This window comes from Perissodus microlepis, chromosome 5, assembly GCF_051167445.1.
Source record: "Perissodus microlepis isolate ML-2025 ecotype Zambia chromosome 5, ASM5116744v1, whole genome shotgun sequence".
Taxonomy (NCBI): domain Eukaryota; kingdom Metazoa; phylum Chordata; class Actinopteri; order Cichliformes; family Cichlidae; genus Perissodus; species Perissodus microlepis.
The window spans coordinates 28152802-28168976 of record NC_140465.1 but is presented as its reverse complement, the minus strand read 5'-3'; the positions used below and the strand labels follow the sequence as shown (position 1 = coordinate 28168976).

The 16175-nt window shown below is 39.2% G+C and overlaps 1 protein-coding gene across 3 annotated transcripts in view; it reads right to left on the bottom strand.

Annotated features, from left to right (window-relative positions):
• The window catches only part of arhgef10la (Rho guanine nucleotide exchange factor (GEF) 10-like a), a 113747-nt gene that overhangs the window by 31667 nt on the left and 65905 nt on the right, over nucleotides 1-16175 (bottom strand). For all 3 annotated transcript variants that reach the window (XM_084929172.1, XM_084929170.1, XM_084929171.1), the window contains one exon: nucleotides 9235-9356. In XM_084929172.1, coding sequence (XP_084785298.1) covers nucleotides 9235-9356 — 122 coding nt within the window. The remainder of the gene's footprint in view (nucleotides 1-9234; nucleotides 9357-16175) is intronic.

Genomic DNA, 16175 nt, shown 5'->3' with positions numbered 1-16175 from the left:
TGCACTATTTATTTCGAAACACCGCTGTTTATTTCAGCAACTTTAATGCCTGCTCTGGCAGTCCAAGCTGTATCGCCCTGCTGGCCAATAAGGCAGGGAGAAAAGGTGGTTACTGTTAGTGAGCTTGGCAGCCATTTGCAATACAATACAATAACTACACAATACAATAACTACACAATACAATAACTCCACTCTGGTATTATGTTGTTAGTTAGGTCGTATATACAATACAAAAATGTTTCCCCCTGAAAGTCTGAAAGAGTACAAGGTCAGCATCACTTATTATAAAAATAATATGCTTTAGGCTTTAAACTCTTACCTTATCTTTCTTTTTGTTTTTTTTAGTCTAGTACATTTTTTTCACAGGTGCTTATAAAATTGTAAAAAGTTCCCACTTTCATAGTCAGCTCCTGTTTGTAACCGTTGATACAGAATTTAAGAGAGATCCAGACACACAGCAGTCGAAGCACCTTCTAACTATTACATGACTTCAATAATCTCGGCTGCTGATGCTGCTGACCAACGGCAGGGTAGATCCAGATCTACAAAGAAAGCGTGACCTCTGGACACTTTGGTACATTAGCCAAAATGTTGGGAACTGTCACAACTCCCCCAGAGTTGTTCTCGGCGAATGCCAAAGTTTGACTTCTGCCCTGACCTCAGAGAGAGGGCTCTTTGATAGGGAATGTCAAGCAGTCTGAAACTGCATGTTGTCAATGCCCCCTGTATTTGTGACAGTGACAAGTTTGGTGTGTCTGGGGTTGGGTTTTGCTGTGCTGAGCCGCAGTGACCAGAAGGGCCAGCTTTGGCGACAGATCTGCTGTGATCCAGCTTCACACAGAGAAATTAGACTGACACTTCCTCCTTCTTTGTTATATTCTGCATGCCAAACGCTCCTCTGCCCTCTCTGAACTCAGAAGATGAGCATGAACAGAAGTGCTCAGTTTTTGTGGTCAGGACAATGGTCCATGTTTACAAACCTTCAGATAGTGGCTTAAAAATAGAGCAATTACAGCAATTAGTTACATCTACTAATCAGAGGATACAGTGTTTATACCAAATCCATTTTAAATTCTAGTTTGCGGATTGAAACAAACACAAAAGCAGTTTTAAAAAACAGAATGTGCTAGCATCTATGCATTTAATGCTTAAGACAGCAATTATTCAAACATATAAGCAAGAACTCCAATAACTCCGGTTATCCTGTGAAAACATCAGTGTGACGCATAATTTGTGGTGAGCATGTATAATAAGTCTTCAGAATCTAAACACATGCGCACATGAACATATTAACCTTATTTGGGGTTAAATCAAAATCAAAATCAAAGTGCAGTTATTGGCGTTAGATCTGAGCATCGCTGCAGCAAAAAATTATGAAGAAAAAAAACAGCAACAAATCATAGCTTCTATTGACTTATTGAACATCATTATTAATATGACCCAATGTATGTTGAGTATCCTAAATTTCTAATGCTCCATTGTGCTCAGTGGACAAGTTAAAAGTCAGAAACAAACTAAAGAGTTTGTCTTTATTCACTATTTAGTTAAATATTCCAAATAACAGTTAGATGCAGAATAACAGTCTGAATTATTTTCCCCATCATTTACCCAACTCAGATTTCTATGATTGACTAATCAAGAGTCAATTTATAAAGCCTCAGACGCACCTGATTTTGTTTTACAAAATTGCAATCATTGTAAAAATAGGGACACACGTTTCATTTCCATTCCAGCAATTATTAATAAATTGATGTAGAAACTTTCTTAAATGTGACCTGCTAGGCACGGATATGGCGATTTATAGAACTACTATGAAATGTGCCTGTAAAACAGTATTGATGATCAGTGATTAATCAACTGAGGGATTAAATGAAGAGATTATTTACAGAGGAGCAGTGGCTTGAATTGAAGTGGCACTGAAACTAATTAATCACTAAATGTTCATGAATGTGCCTTGAGAAACATTTTTTCCGAATATGATGTTGACTGAAAAATAATAAGATAATCTGTGAAGCGACCACAAACAATTTCTTCACCTTATATTGCCCTGTAGCTGGGACGAGGTCTATTGTGAAGTATTTAAAGGTTACACAGTTTATAGCCACTTATAAGAATCACGCATAATTGATAGGGGTGCAACGATACTCGTATCGATATTGAACCGTTCGATACAGTGCTTTCGGTTCAGTACGCATATGTATCGAACAATACAAATTTTTTAATTTATTTTATCAACTTTTCTTCTGACGATGCTGTCTGTGTTGAGAGCTCAGTGGATCTGCGTTCAACTACTCCGCCTAGGCTGCACTGTCGAGCGCAGATCCACTGAGCGCAGGGCAAGCTAGCGAGACAGAAGCTAAGCTCCTTGCAACATGGCAAATTGAACCTCCCTCACCCTCATTCAGATCTGGCCTTTGGAACTATTTTGGTCTTCATGTGACGTATGACCCTGAAGGTAAGCGCGTCATGGACAAAAGTAAAACAGTATGTCGGATGTGCCACGCAATGCTCAATTACATTGGTGGGAACTACTGCGTTAGCGCAGTTTGCTCGTTAACGTGTTGACGCCGTCCAGCCCCACGCACGGGGCGATCCGCGGTAGCTCGTTAATGGAGATTTGCCGTGTTGTGGCGTTAACGTCATTTTAGCGAGATTAACGCTGACAGCACTAGTGGGAACAACGAATATGACTGCACATTTACTCCGACATCATACTAGTGCAAAGACAAGTGGAAGCAGACAAAAACAACAAGCACGCATGCTACAAACTTTACCCGAGTCATTTAGACAGCTGTTAGCACATGATTCTCCTTATGGGGACCTGATATGTTTAATATGCTGCTGAGAATATAGCCCAGAAGAAGTGTATAGTATAGCTTTTATTTTGGAAAGAGCCATTTCTCTGTAATAAACTCTCTTTTCCAAAGATGAGTGATTTCTCGATCAGATAGATTTATTTTTTTATTACTTTGTTGTTTCAGCAACATTAAATTTAAAAACTGTACGTTTGAGTTAAAATATATATTTAGAATTTTAATAAATGACAAATTAAAAAAGCATGAACATTTTTTTGTATCGAAAAAGTATCGAACCATGACACCAAAGTATCGAACCGAACCGTGAATTTTGTGTATCGTTGCACCCCTAATAAATGAATTATTTTAATTCCTTTGTTTGCTTTCTATTGTTCATTCAGAATCTGAGAACTGCACTATGCATTGAAAAAATGAAAAAGAGACTCATGTTTAGTTACGTGAAATCTAAACACACTTGTCAGATATTTGGACAGATGCTTCAAAGTTAATGTCAAGCCTTTAACAATATAAGCAAAGTGATCTTGATGAGGATCGGGTCTGAGAGAGACTGATGTGCTCTCTCGAAACAGTCTCAAGCACTTGCGCATCCTGCTGTTTGTGTTTTTCTGTTTGCCAGAAGGATATTACTGCAGAGTTAGAAGGGGAGCCGCTACGCCTGGGTGGCTATGTGGATAGAACAAGCTTTTAATCCATGATGGGGCATCTTTTCTCAACAAATCAGAGAGGTGGCTGAAGCTGCTACCTTGAAAGGTAGCAAATGACCTTCAAGAAAAACAGAGGGACAAGCCATTGCGTAACTTGCCAATTTGATGACTTTACCTTTAAAAAATTAGAATAAAAATAGTCTAGAGGGGGAAAAGGAAATAAATCATCAGAAATGTGTTGCTACAGGGGAAGGCCACCTTTTCACACTGTCGTCCTTTTTAATCCATATTTCATAACATCGTTTCTCATCTGTACTGTCCATGCACACACACAGAGCCTTCAAAGTGAACTCTTTCATTCATCTTTTGTGTAAGAGCTTTGAGTCATTATGTCTGTAAATCACTCATTCCCCCGACAATGTCATAAATGTAGCCATGAACAAAGTGTATGCTGCTGCCAGGGGTGCCACTCAACCCGCTCATTTTCTGTACATGCAGTCACTTTCATGTGCCTAGCTGAATGTGCATTGCTGCTCTCTTATCACTCCATCAGCAGGAAAGATGGATGACACAGCAAGTGAGAGGGACATGCACAACATGGCCCAAAAGCACCATCTAGTCCGGGAAACAAGCATTGACCTCGGTGCGTTTCAACAGATGGTAAAGACCCGAGCACCTATAATTAATAGTTTTCGAGGCTTAGTACCAATCAATTCAAACGCGTTTGTTTGACTACAGCAAACATAAGTAAGTAAATAAATAATAATGGCGATGATCTGGGCGATCTATGTAAACTAGTGGAGTGTATTAGCGGTGAATGTGAGCAGGCTTTGCCGTTTTCTGAGCTGAGACACAGAAGCTAATCCTCTCAGAAATAGAGAAAGAAGGCTAACCCTGATGCAGTCCAAACCCCTTCCAGTTTGTCATTCCGCACTTCAAAGCATACATGATGAAATCCCCCAAGGTATTATAAGAGCTCTGGCATAGCAGCCATCCTCAACCCCATCCTAGCCTAATGCCTCATAAATGTAGTCTAGAAACATGTCCCTTTACTATTTCGCAAGTCTTTGTAGTCTTGGATCGTAAAGAACCTTTTTAGAGCGGCAGAAGAAGAGGTGCTTTCCTACTGGAGAAGATATGAGGCATTTGTGAATCACTATTTGTCCCCTAACTGTAAAATACTGCAAATACAGAATGTACATATACCTCTTTGAAAATGGTTAGATCACGAAAGGAAGTAGGCATTGATCATCTTCAGAGCCTTGCTGACTAAGTGGTGGGACAGAAATACTGTGCACAAGAAAACATGCAGTATGTGTCCTACATAGAGACAGGTATGTAATTTAAGTAATTCAGTTCCAAGTGCTCCATGTGACGCCATCGAATGCCAGTTAGTTGTTAAACAGCTTGCTGAGCTGTCAGATTACTGGGTTTCATAAACGCCTCCATTATTGGTCTCCAGGCTTCAAACTAACACAGCCTGTCTGACAAAACCGAAAGATACGGCCGATTAAACTGTAGGAGCTGTACAGTCAAAGAGAGAGATGAAAGGGGAGAAAGAGCAAACAAACATGATTACGGTCCATGCCAAAAAATATCATGTCCTTTTTTTCCCCCCTTTTACAGCAAATACAGTGCAGTAAATACCATTCCTGATTCAGCTACTACCTCCTTTTAGAGCTGCAACTCTTCTCACAGTTAAAGTAATGAAGAATTACCACGTCACCACAGAGTCCAGGATGCCATTTTTAAACTGCTTCATCCAGGCTTTGGGCTGAAACCCAAGTGTTCCAATCGTACAATACAAAATAGTAAATATACTGAAACTGAAAAGATAAAAGTAGCTTACATTTGGCATTTTACTTTGAAAAATGACTTAAGCAGTTAATTGAATTTAAAACGGATTGTTTTGTAAACACACCCTGAGTTTCAGAACTGGTTCATTTCAGTGCTATGTTTATTTGAATCACCACCGATGCACTCGGGAACAGTTCGGCAAAAATTCAGTCAAATTCTGAGCTAACGTTTAATCTGTTTATCTGTAATAATTAAAAACATCAATCCTGTTAAGACTGACATCATGCACCAACATGCAACTGTTGCAGAAAATAGTATTAATTGTTCCATTTAACAGCCAATTCTCCTGTATAGAAGTCTGGTTCGGCTGTTACCCTTTCTGCTATAGGATTTCCTATTAATCCCTTAACCCAACCACCTCACACCCTCCCTTTGGGCCAACTGCCAAACCTGCTCCGTTTCATCTTTCAAAGTGGCAAAGAGGGCAGTGAAACAGAGCGTGCACTGACTCTTTAAACAACAAGGACCATCAGAATGTGGTTTGTCTATTAACCAAGATAGTGCCTGATCCTGTGTGTTTGTGTGTATGTGAGAGACAGGCAGAGAACGAGGGAGAAAGACAGGAAGAGAATGAAAGAGATGAATTGAGAGGAATCAGTCCACCCCTGCTGTTCTCACTCAGCAGACTTGTGATAAGGTTTATCTCCGGCGCCTAACGAGTTCGCCCAGTAGCCCACTCCAGCTCCCACTGAGTGGACCGGGGCACACAGAGCTGCACACAGCCAGCAGTGAATTGAGCTCCCTAAGGTGACCTGTGCGTGTTGTTCATGCTATGCTGCTTTAGAACTTTATTTTTGTAGGAAATGGCTTTGGCCCCTTCGGCCACATCTTTTTTAATCTGAGATTTCTTTTTTGCCTTTTCTTCATCCTTTCTACTCACTGTAACTCAGACTGCCAAGAGAAGCTGCAAAAGCTGGAGAAAGAGCTGTGGAGCTTTGGCACAGAGAGGCGTGTGTTTCCCAGAGGCAGTGTCTGAGGCAAAGATGGAGACACAGAGAGGGAGTGGGGGGCTGCTGCTGAGTTAAGCCCCTAATCACAGTCTGCTCTGCATGAAGGACTTAAAGTCACTCCATTTAATGCTACCTTCTCTTTAGTCAAAAAAGGAAAGAAATATTACTGCCTACCTCTCCAGCTTTCTGATACCTAGGCCCCCATTCCCATTACTAACCCATTCTTGAGATGCATAAAATTCCAAAGCTACAGTATACACTCAAATATAGCGCAACGCGCAAGTCATGCACATTCATAGAGTTAAGGAAGCATGAACATAATACCTGCACACACAGAAGTACAAGCGTAAATCCTTCTACCTTTTACTCATGCATGTTCATTTCACCACATGGACCAATTTTGCGGTAAACAAGGTTTGTAACTGACATAGCTGCCATGATTTTCACTGGTGTGCTCAGGTGCTTCATTTATTTTTGCAAGAAGACGATGGTATCAGCAGATCCTTAGAGACTGCAGCGTCCCTCTGGCTCAAAATTCATTAATTCACTTGGCTCAGCTTCTACACGGGTGTAACACGCTTTTGCAAAATACTCCAGATAGTCATTAGCACCTTTTGGGAAATCCCACACCCCACCCTGACCCCGCTGTGTCAGTGCTGCACTTTTTCCACTTTTCACCAGCTGCTCTTTCACCTTATCATCCTCTCTCATCAACATGGCTAGCAGACAATGGTTTGCTGTACAGGTCTGAATCTAATACTGGAAGATTGATTTATGCTTGGTTGTCCCACAGCCATTAAGATAATTGCATGATCACTTTATAACATCTTCCCCTGGTGGTTGTGGTAATTTGCCTCCCCGCCACATTCCAACTTGCACAGTAGGACCCATAACCACATTATGGATACAGAAAATGTGGTCGGAAATGTCATCTTTCAGTCCTTGCAAACTGATTTTATACCATTACCACTGACTTCTAAAACCCCTTAAGTCTATCTCTCACCTGTACTGACCATTTGATCTATCGGCGGCTTCTAGGTCTTAACAGCTTGTATTGATCGAAATTCTTGAGCCAGCAACCAGAAGCAAAAGCTTGCGTGTCACCTTGTAATTCCAATAGTCTATGTATTTTTGAGTGAGATCATCACTGAGATGGTGTATTTTTATCTGTTAGGTCAGTGCAAGTGGGCTTTGATTACATTCAATGGGAAATGGCTGTGTAAAATGGCACTATGATCTCTTTTGACAAAATCTTTATTAAAGGAGCCATTCTGCCACCACTATGGACTAATGGCTGCTTCACAGGAAAAGTTAACGTCAGTGGAAGTCAAATTGGTTTGACAGATTGATCTTAAGAGAGGCACTTTGCTTTCCGAATATAAACACTGCCAGTTCAAAAACACTGAACACATCAAAATATTTGCAGCTAAAGCACAATTGGCAAGTTCAAAAAGAAGCAGAGATTTAAAATTCTGAACTGACAACAACAGTAAGATGATCCTGCTAAAAATTTAATTTGTTCCACTGTTTATACTTCATCAGTCATTATTAGCATTATTGCTGCACTTCCAATTAAATTATACCGAGTCAGTGAGAGTATTAAAAAGCAGAATGCGTTCATCCAGTGGATTGCTAATTCTACAAGATAAAATTACATACACCCATAATCCTCAACAAGGTACAGCTTAATATTACACCAGATGTGCTGCTTTGACCATCAATAAGCAAGCTGAAACCTGTGATGCAATTTAGCCCATTCCAGACATGGGATATGTAAGTGATGCTTCATTGAGACATATCTGCAACTCCATCAGGAAGAGCCAGGGCGTAGTGTGAACATTTAATAGGCTTGCACTTCTTGAAACCAATACTGTAAGCACTAACTGCAGAGAATTGTAATAACACTTTCAAACTTGTGTATTTGTGTATATGTGCATGTGTGTGTCTGTTATGATGACAGCTATTTCCAACAAAAACACGGACCAAGAAATCTCTGGATTTGCATTAGACAATTAATAGACTCCAGCTTATAAATTTGGACTGTTTAACAGCTCGCCTGTCTAAAGTGGGGGGCATAATGCCATTTCCTGTTAGACCCTGAATGCTCTAGTCTCCATGCCAGAAATGGTTTAACTTATTAATGAATTGCTGCTGTCATGCTGTGTGGGTGATTGTTCCAACCTTCCTCATGGATGGATTAAGGTATAGTCATCAGTAATGAGTCATCACATACTCTGCCCTTATCATAGTAAAACCCTAAAGTTTTTTCTTTTAAATCAAGATCTAAATTATAACAGATAATAAAGCAAAGTGGGGAAAAAGAGGAAAATTCAACACACATAAAAGGAGTTTTGTCTTAATGGAATGGTTTGTTTGCACCTCTGGTAATAAAATCTGTGCCTCTTCCTCTCAGTGAAATTTGTGTACCAGTGTTGGTGTTTAAATGTTAAAAAGCTTAATGTTCAGACTTTGTCCTGCGCACACTAAAACCTTAAGATGTACTACTGTTTTTTCCCAAAACAGCAGATTTGAGGTTTCCATGAGATTAGTTTGAGCAGTGTGAATGTAAGATAGAGACTGAAGGAGAGAATTTAGTTCTCTGGGGTTTTTTATGTTCTTGCTGTTTATAACATTCTCCAAAACAATAATGACTTTGGTGTGCAATTCAAGGCGCTACATAGAGATGCCATCCCAATTTTGTGTCTGCTCATCTGTAAATGAGACAGCCATGTTAAAAACAACATGTAACGGTTACTATCTGACCTAGCAGGGATGCTATTTGGACTGGCTTCACCAGAACAGTGACCAGAATGAACATTTGAACATGGAGCCTATATGTTGAAATACCATTAGACTGTTGGAAAGCAGTGCTGGCAGGGGCTGATCTTTGAAACTTCAGAAACATGTGTACAAACTAATTGTTTTTAAAAATAGATTTTTGTCCTTTAATCACAGAAGCAAAATTACCTTTCTCTCTGTTGATTTTGTAGCAAAGACAGACATGTGACAGGCGAGCAGTGGATACCAAAAGGGGGCTGTCGTCTTTCCTTCATCCTCTCCACATAACCAGCCTGGTGAATTTTCCTCTCCTGAAATAGAAAAAAAAGACTCTTTTCTATTCATTCTTACTTAGGTCACCCCAACTTGATGTTTAGTTTGTGTACTTGTTTTATTTCTTTTCAACATGCATCTCATTCCCACAGCTCAGCTAATCTGTAAACTATTTCAAGCTATGTCAAACCACATAAAATCACCATAAAGACATTTCACAATCTCAGGTATATAATATGAATAGTGTGATTAGCATGTGAATAATCAGCCAGAGGCTTATCCCCTGTTGTAGGAGGCGAGGCCAGGTACTGCCAATGCAGGGCTTCAACAGTGATTAAACCTTTACTTAATCAACAGTGAGAGTCTGCCCCAGCAGGAAAAATGCAACTGCCGGATTTGTGTTATAATATAATGGATTTGCCTAGTGTGAGAGCCTCATAGCACTGAGCCTTACAACAGGTGTACCCCTGACAAGTCACTGGGCAATTCTGCCAAGGTACTCCCATTATATAATTGTGTAATCATCTATTTCAATGTATAGAAACTAAACTGAGCATGAAATTTAACAGCTCTCCTTTCTGGTTTGTTTGCATATTTTATCTAGGTATAAGCTAGTAGAGATCACAGATGCATTATAATGAGCAAAAGGAAAAAGCTAATTGCAGAGTTTGTTTTATAGGAGTATCATATCCTTATTCTTTAGGTAGGGGATAAAATTTAAGAGTCAGTCAGTTATGTTGGTCAAGACAACTAGCCTGGCTGTACCCAAGAAAACATACCTTAATCACCAACTCCTCTACAAGAATGTTTGCATTACTGCAAAATCATCGGATTACTCAAAAATTCCAGCACTGGAATCAAGGACATAGCACTACAATAGCTCTCTTTTTCTTGCAAAAATGCAGGAAACAGTTTGCCCAAGGCAAGACTCTCTGCACTCCATCAGCCTCCAGAACACGTGGTGTTCCTCAGGGATCAGTTCTGGGACCCCTGCTATTTATAATTTATCTCCTTCCTATTGGAAATATTTTTTCCAATTTGAAATACAGTTTCAGTTTTATGCTGATAGGATATAACTGTATATTTCCACGAACCCCAACACCTCTTTTCACCTTCTAACCTCACTGCCCGCCTAGAAGCCATCACCACTTGATTAACAATCAATTAGCTCAAAGCAAAAAGCTATAAAACTGAAGTCATAGATATTAACTCAAAGTACTCACTCACAAAGTGTCTCCATAGCTGGTTCGCTAGACATTCTCTTTTTTACCACTCACACAAATAATGTCACAGTCAGCCTATTCCACCTATGTAACATTTCTAGACTATGCACTTTTCTTTCTCAACACAGCATCCAAGTTCTGGTTCAAGCCCTGGTCACCCCTAATTTGGATTATTGTAATGCCATTCTCTCTCATCTCCTCAAAAACTCTAAAGCAAGAATCATCACCTGCACAAAGTTCACAGACCATATTACAACTATCCAACTTGGCTCCCCATTCCCAAGTGCATCCAATACAAGATTGTGCTTTTCACTTTTAAAGCTCTCAGTGAGTTGGCACCCCCATATCTCTTCGAGCTCCTTCACCCTCACACCCCATCCTGTGCTTTACGCTCAACCTCAAGAGCTGTCCTGACTGCTCCTCGTTTCACACTAAACGCATTGGTTGCCAGAGCCTTTAGCTGTGCTGTGCCTCGTCTTTGGAACGTACTACCCTTTTCACCTTCTTACAACTAGTCTCTATCACGTAGTTTAAATTACAGCTCAAAATCCACCTGTTCCCATCAGCATATCAGCTGTCATGCTTTGTGTTTAATATGTTTAGATTCAAATATCATTCCTGGATTTGTAATATCTATTTAATATTGATGTTGTTTTAGGCATCTTGCATTGTTGTGATATTCGAGGCTTTAGCAGTATAAATAAAAGCCAAAAGACATTTATACAAAGAAAACAATAAGAATAATCAATAATCAATAAGGGCAAAACTGTGTAGACTTAGATAAGTACATCCTATCTTTTTTAGAAATTTCTTTCAGTGAGTTTCATCCTGTGTTTGTGCCTTGTATTTCCTCATAATTTTCACATTTCCATACTGAAACTTTTGACCTCTACAGAGTTTCTTTCAGCTCTACTGGATTCGTAAAAGCAGAATCACAACTGTCATTTTTTCCAATCAACATACATTCAATAAACCATTAAAAAAATGTAAATTATTTGTTGTATATGAATTGTCACTTTTTTTTGTATAAAAATAGTACTTTGTCATTTGGCAGCCATTACAAATTCAAACCTTCTTAGGTGAGTGTCTACAGGCTTAAAACTGAGGGGTTTATGTCTTAGCTTTGGCTACTCAAGGACAGTCAGTGACTTATCCTTAAGTCATTTCTGCAATATTGTGTCAGAATGTTTTTGTTCACTGCAAATAGATGAACTATTTCCCCAAACTCAAATGCCTTTTCAAAAGCCTGTAACAGGTTTTCTACAAGGACCTCTGTTTTTGGCTGCATTCAACCTTTGCACAGTCTAACTGTACCTGAGACAAGCAACCCCCCACCCCGTCTTATCCACATGATCGTCAAAGGAGGAGGATCATTTCTCGTCTTTGGGATTTCAGTGTAGCCAGCATCAGGAAAAAGGCTTTTAATTTTGTCATTCTGTCCACTGAATTGTTAGGCAATGACCGATAATTTCAAGAATACATTTTAGAAAAATTAAAGCCGTCTGTAAACTGACTGGCCAATTGACCACAGACTATAAGTGGACTGCAAGAAAAAACCAGAACTATCCCAGGGCCAGAAATGTTTTTCTTGTTGTTTATAAATTCAACACCTTCATTGCAGATGTATGTTCATAAAGATATTCCATTGATGGACTCCAATCAAATTTTAAACATTTAAAAAAAAAGAGACAAAAAAAAAAAGCAAACAGGATCCATTTGGACACAATTTGGAACGCTACAGCAAAAATCATGAGTGCTTCTGTAAATGAAAGGTCTCAGTTTTTAATTATTTTATAAGGTTGCTTACTTTTCAAATCCAAATTTTAATTTTGTCACTTTGAATTATTGGATGAAAGCAATTTTAAAAACAAAATTTACAATGGAAAAAGCAAACTGATATTAATATTCTGTTAATCAAAATATCCTCAAGTATAACAGGATATATTCCTGGCTCCTGTAAAGATATAAAGAAAAAAATACTTGTACATTATACAGGGAGTGCAGAATTATTAGGCAAGTTGTATTTTTGAGGAATAATTTTATTATTGAACAACAACCATGTTCTCAATGAACCCACAAAACTCATTAATATCAAAGCTGAATGTTTTTGGAAGTAGTTTTTAGTTTGTTTTTAGTTTTAGCTATTTTAGGGGGATATCTGTGTGTGCAGGTGACTATTACTGTGCATAATTATTAGGCAACTTAACAAAAAACAAATATATACCCATTTCAATGATTTATTTTTACCTATGAAACCAATATAACATCTCCACATTCACAAATATACATTTCTGACATTCAAAAACAAAACAAAAACAAATCAGCGACCAATATAGCCACCTTTCTTTGCAAGGACACTCAAAAGCCTGCCATCCATGGATTCTGTCAGTGTTTTGATCTGTTCACCATCAACATTGCGTGCAGCAGCAACCACAGCCTCCCAGACACTGTTCAGAGAGGTGTACTGTTTTCCCTCCTTGTAAATCTCACATTTGATGATGGACCACAGGTTCTCAATGGGGTTCAGATCAGGTGAACAAGGAGGCCATGTCATTAGTTTTTTTTCTTTTATACCCTTTCTTGCCAGCCACGCTGTGGAGTACTTGGACGCGTGTGATAGAGCATTGTCCTGCATGAAAATCATGTTTTTCTTGAAGGATGCAGACTTCTTCCTGTACCACTGCTTGAAGAAGGTGTCTTCCAGAAACTGGCAGTAGGACTGGGAGTTGAGCTTGACTCCATCCTCAACCCGAAAAGGCCCCACAAGCTCATCTTTGATGATACCAGCCCAAACCAGTACTCCACCTCCACCTTGCTGGCGTCTGAGTCGGACTGGAGCTCTCTGCCCTTTACCAATCCAGCCACGGGCCCATCCATCTGGCCCATCAAGACTCACTCTCATTTCATCAGTCCATAAAACCTTAGAAGAATCAGTCTTGAGATATTTCTTGGCCCAGTCTTGACGTTTCAGCTTGTGTGTCTTGTTCAGTGGTGGTCGTCTTTCAGCCTTTCTTACCTTGGCCATGTCTCTGAGTATTGCACACCTTGTGCTTTTGGGCACTCCAGTGATGTTGCAGCTCTGAAATATGGCCAAACTGGTGGCAAGTGGCATCTTGGCAGCTGCACGCTTGACTTTTCTCAGTTCATGGCAGTTATTTTGCGCCTTGGTTTTTCCACACGCTTCTTGCGACCCTGTTGACTATTTTGAATGAAACGCTTGATTGGTCAATGATCACGCTTCAGAAGCTTTGCAATTTTGAGACTGCTGCATCCCTCTGCAAGATATCTCACTATTTTTGACTTTTCTGAGCCTGTCAAGTCCTTCTTTTGACCCATTTTGCCAAAGGAAAGGAAGTTGCCTAATAATTATGCACACCTGATATACGGTGTTGATGTCATTAGACCACACCCCTTCTCATTACAGAGATGCACATCACCTAATATGCTTAATTGGTAGTAGGCTTTCGAGCCTATACAGCTTGGAGTAAGACAACATGCATGCAGAGGATGGTGTGGACAAAATACTCATTTGCCTAATAATTCTGCACTCCCTGTATTATAAATTCTAAGCAGCTTTGCATACAGATTGTACCTTGTTGACCCCATACACACAACATACTTGATATAACTTACTTACAATTCAAACATTTTTTAAGCTGTATAATCAAATTATGCTTTATGTTAGATACTTAATGGAGATATTACAAAGAATTCATCCATTTGAGTGCTTTATGTCAACACTTAAACAGTCACACTAAAAGCAGGGTTAATATAAATCCTTTCGTATTTTTTTAATCATCTTGAATTGTGGAGTATTATTGAATACAGTGATTATTTTGTGTGTGGTTGGCTTGTGTGCCGACTATCCCTCAGCAAGCCCCTGCTACAATTCATGGAGGTGTGAGGTCACTTATTAAAAGACTAATTGAAGACGGAGCAGCAAGTTCAGTGGTTTTCTATTCCACAGAGAAATTATCGACTTTCTTCAACTAATTATTAGATTAGCATAAATAATGTGCCGTTTGGGTACGCTGACTTCTTTTACTAAATTGTCACTCAGTAAAAATTAAAAGACAAATACATAGAGAGAAACACGGGGAATGAAAAGGACTGGGATACAAAGAAAATGACAGAGAGAAAAGTGGTAGGAAAGAACACAAATTAGCCTTAACCTTCAATCTTTGCCATGTAGTAATGAAGATGAATAACGGTGAACAAATGATAAGCACAGACCTAAATTGAATACGGCATCAAATGGGGACACACAGGCCAGTATCCTCACACACACTCGCACAATCACACGCATGTACAATTACACAGTACACTTTCGCATCTGGGAATTTATTTTGCATCAGTCAAACCTTTAAACACAGGAAAATCTAACAATCAAGTCCTCCTGTTACATCCCATTTCTCCTATAAAGGACTCTCACATAAGCATTTTAGGCTTCAGTGGTCTCACTTCTCATTCACTTTGATTGAGGTGACGTCATGTGTTGGCCAACTGAATTGTCGGGCTAGTCCGTCATCACAACAACGGCAACCAATCACATCGTGTAAACGCATAACAACAGGGCAAGCTCCGGTGTCTGGCTGTTTTTTTGACAACTAATATATGAACTACACAGACACACACACACGCGTTTATAACCTCTACATTTCATATCCAGATGTTACATCAGCTAATACAGGAGCCTGAACTGCTCCTATTGATGCACACGAAAACTTTTGCTGCATTTATCTGTATTACCACAACAAATGTGATTTTGGTATATCATGTCTTAGATTTTCTCCTTTTTAAAGGACAATAGCCAAATAAATATTTATAAGAAAACTACATTTCACATGCTTACAGCATTTGTTTGTGTTTTCACAGCACACTGCACCTCAAACTAGATTCACATTGTATTGAATTTACCACAGATAGGCTTTACAAATCAGGAGAGAAAGACAGTCACGTTAGCTTTCGAATCGCAATTACAAGCAGTTGTGTAGGACATGCGATTTATTGTATCTTCCAATGCATACCAATTAGATTCAAATTGTCGGAAATTGTCGACACAGGCAGAAAACTGCAGCAAAGCTACTAACAAAAGCAGTCTAAAGAACAACCAAAGAGGTGAGTTATTATGGTATTATGAAATGAGACAGTTATTTTCCATGCAGGTGGTTAGTAACTTAAATGTAGAGGCTTGGAATGTGCATCCACCTGTAAGCAGACAGTTAAAAACATGTGTTTTAATGTCACATACAGACAGTAGTTGTTTGTTTGTTTATTTTTTTACCATGGTGTCAGGTATAAGAATAATACAACCTTTGATCCAAAGAAATTGACATATAAAATTATGTGACAGTACAAAATTTGTCAGCTTAGTTGTTAATTCCCTGTTGGAAAACAGTGAAACAGAAGGCATGAACCATATGGATAAACATCTTAGACGCAAATTGGAAACTCTGGTAGTATGCCCAAGTAACAGTTCAATCAGATTCCCTGGAAACATCACAGACCATGTAGATAACTAGATTTTGACTGATTTTTCTGTTTGCCTCATCCCCATGCAAAAACATGAGACATCAATCATATCATCCTCGTCATTTGGCAGCTTATACAGTAAAGGTCTTTCACGCTGGTGTC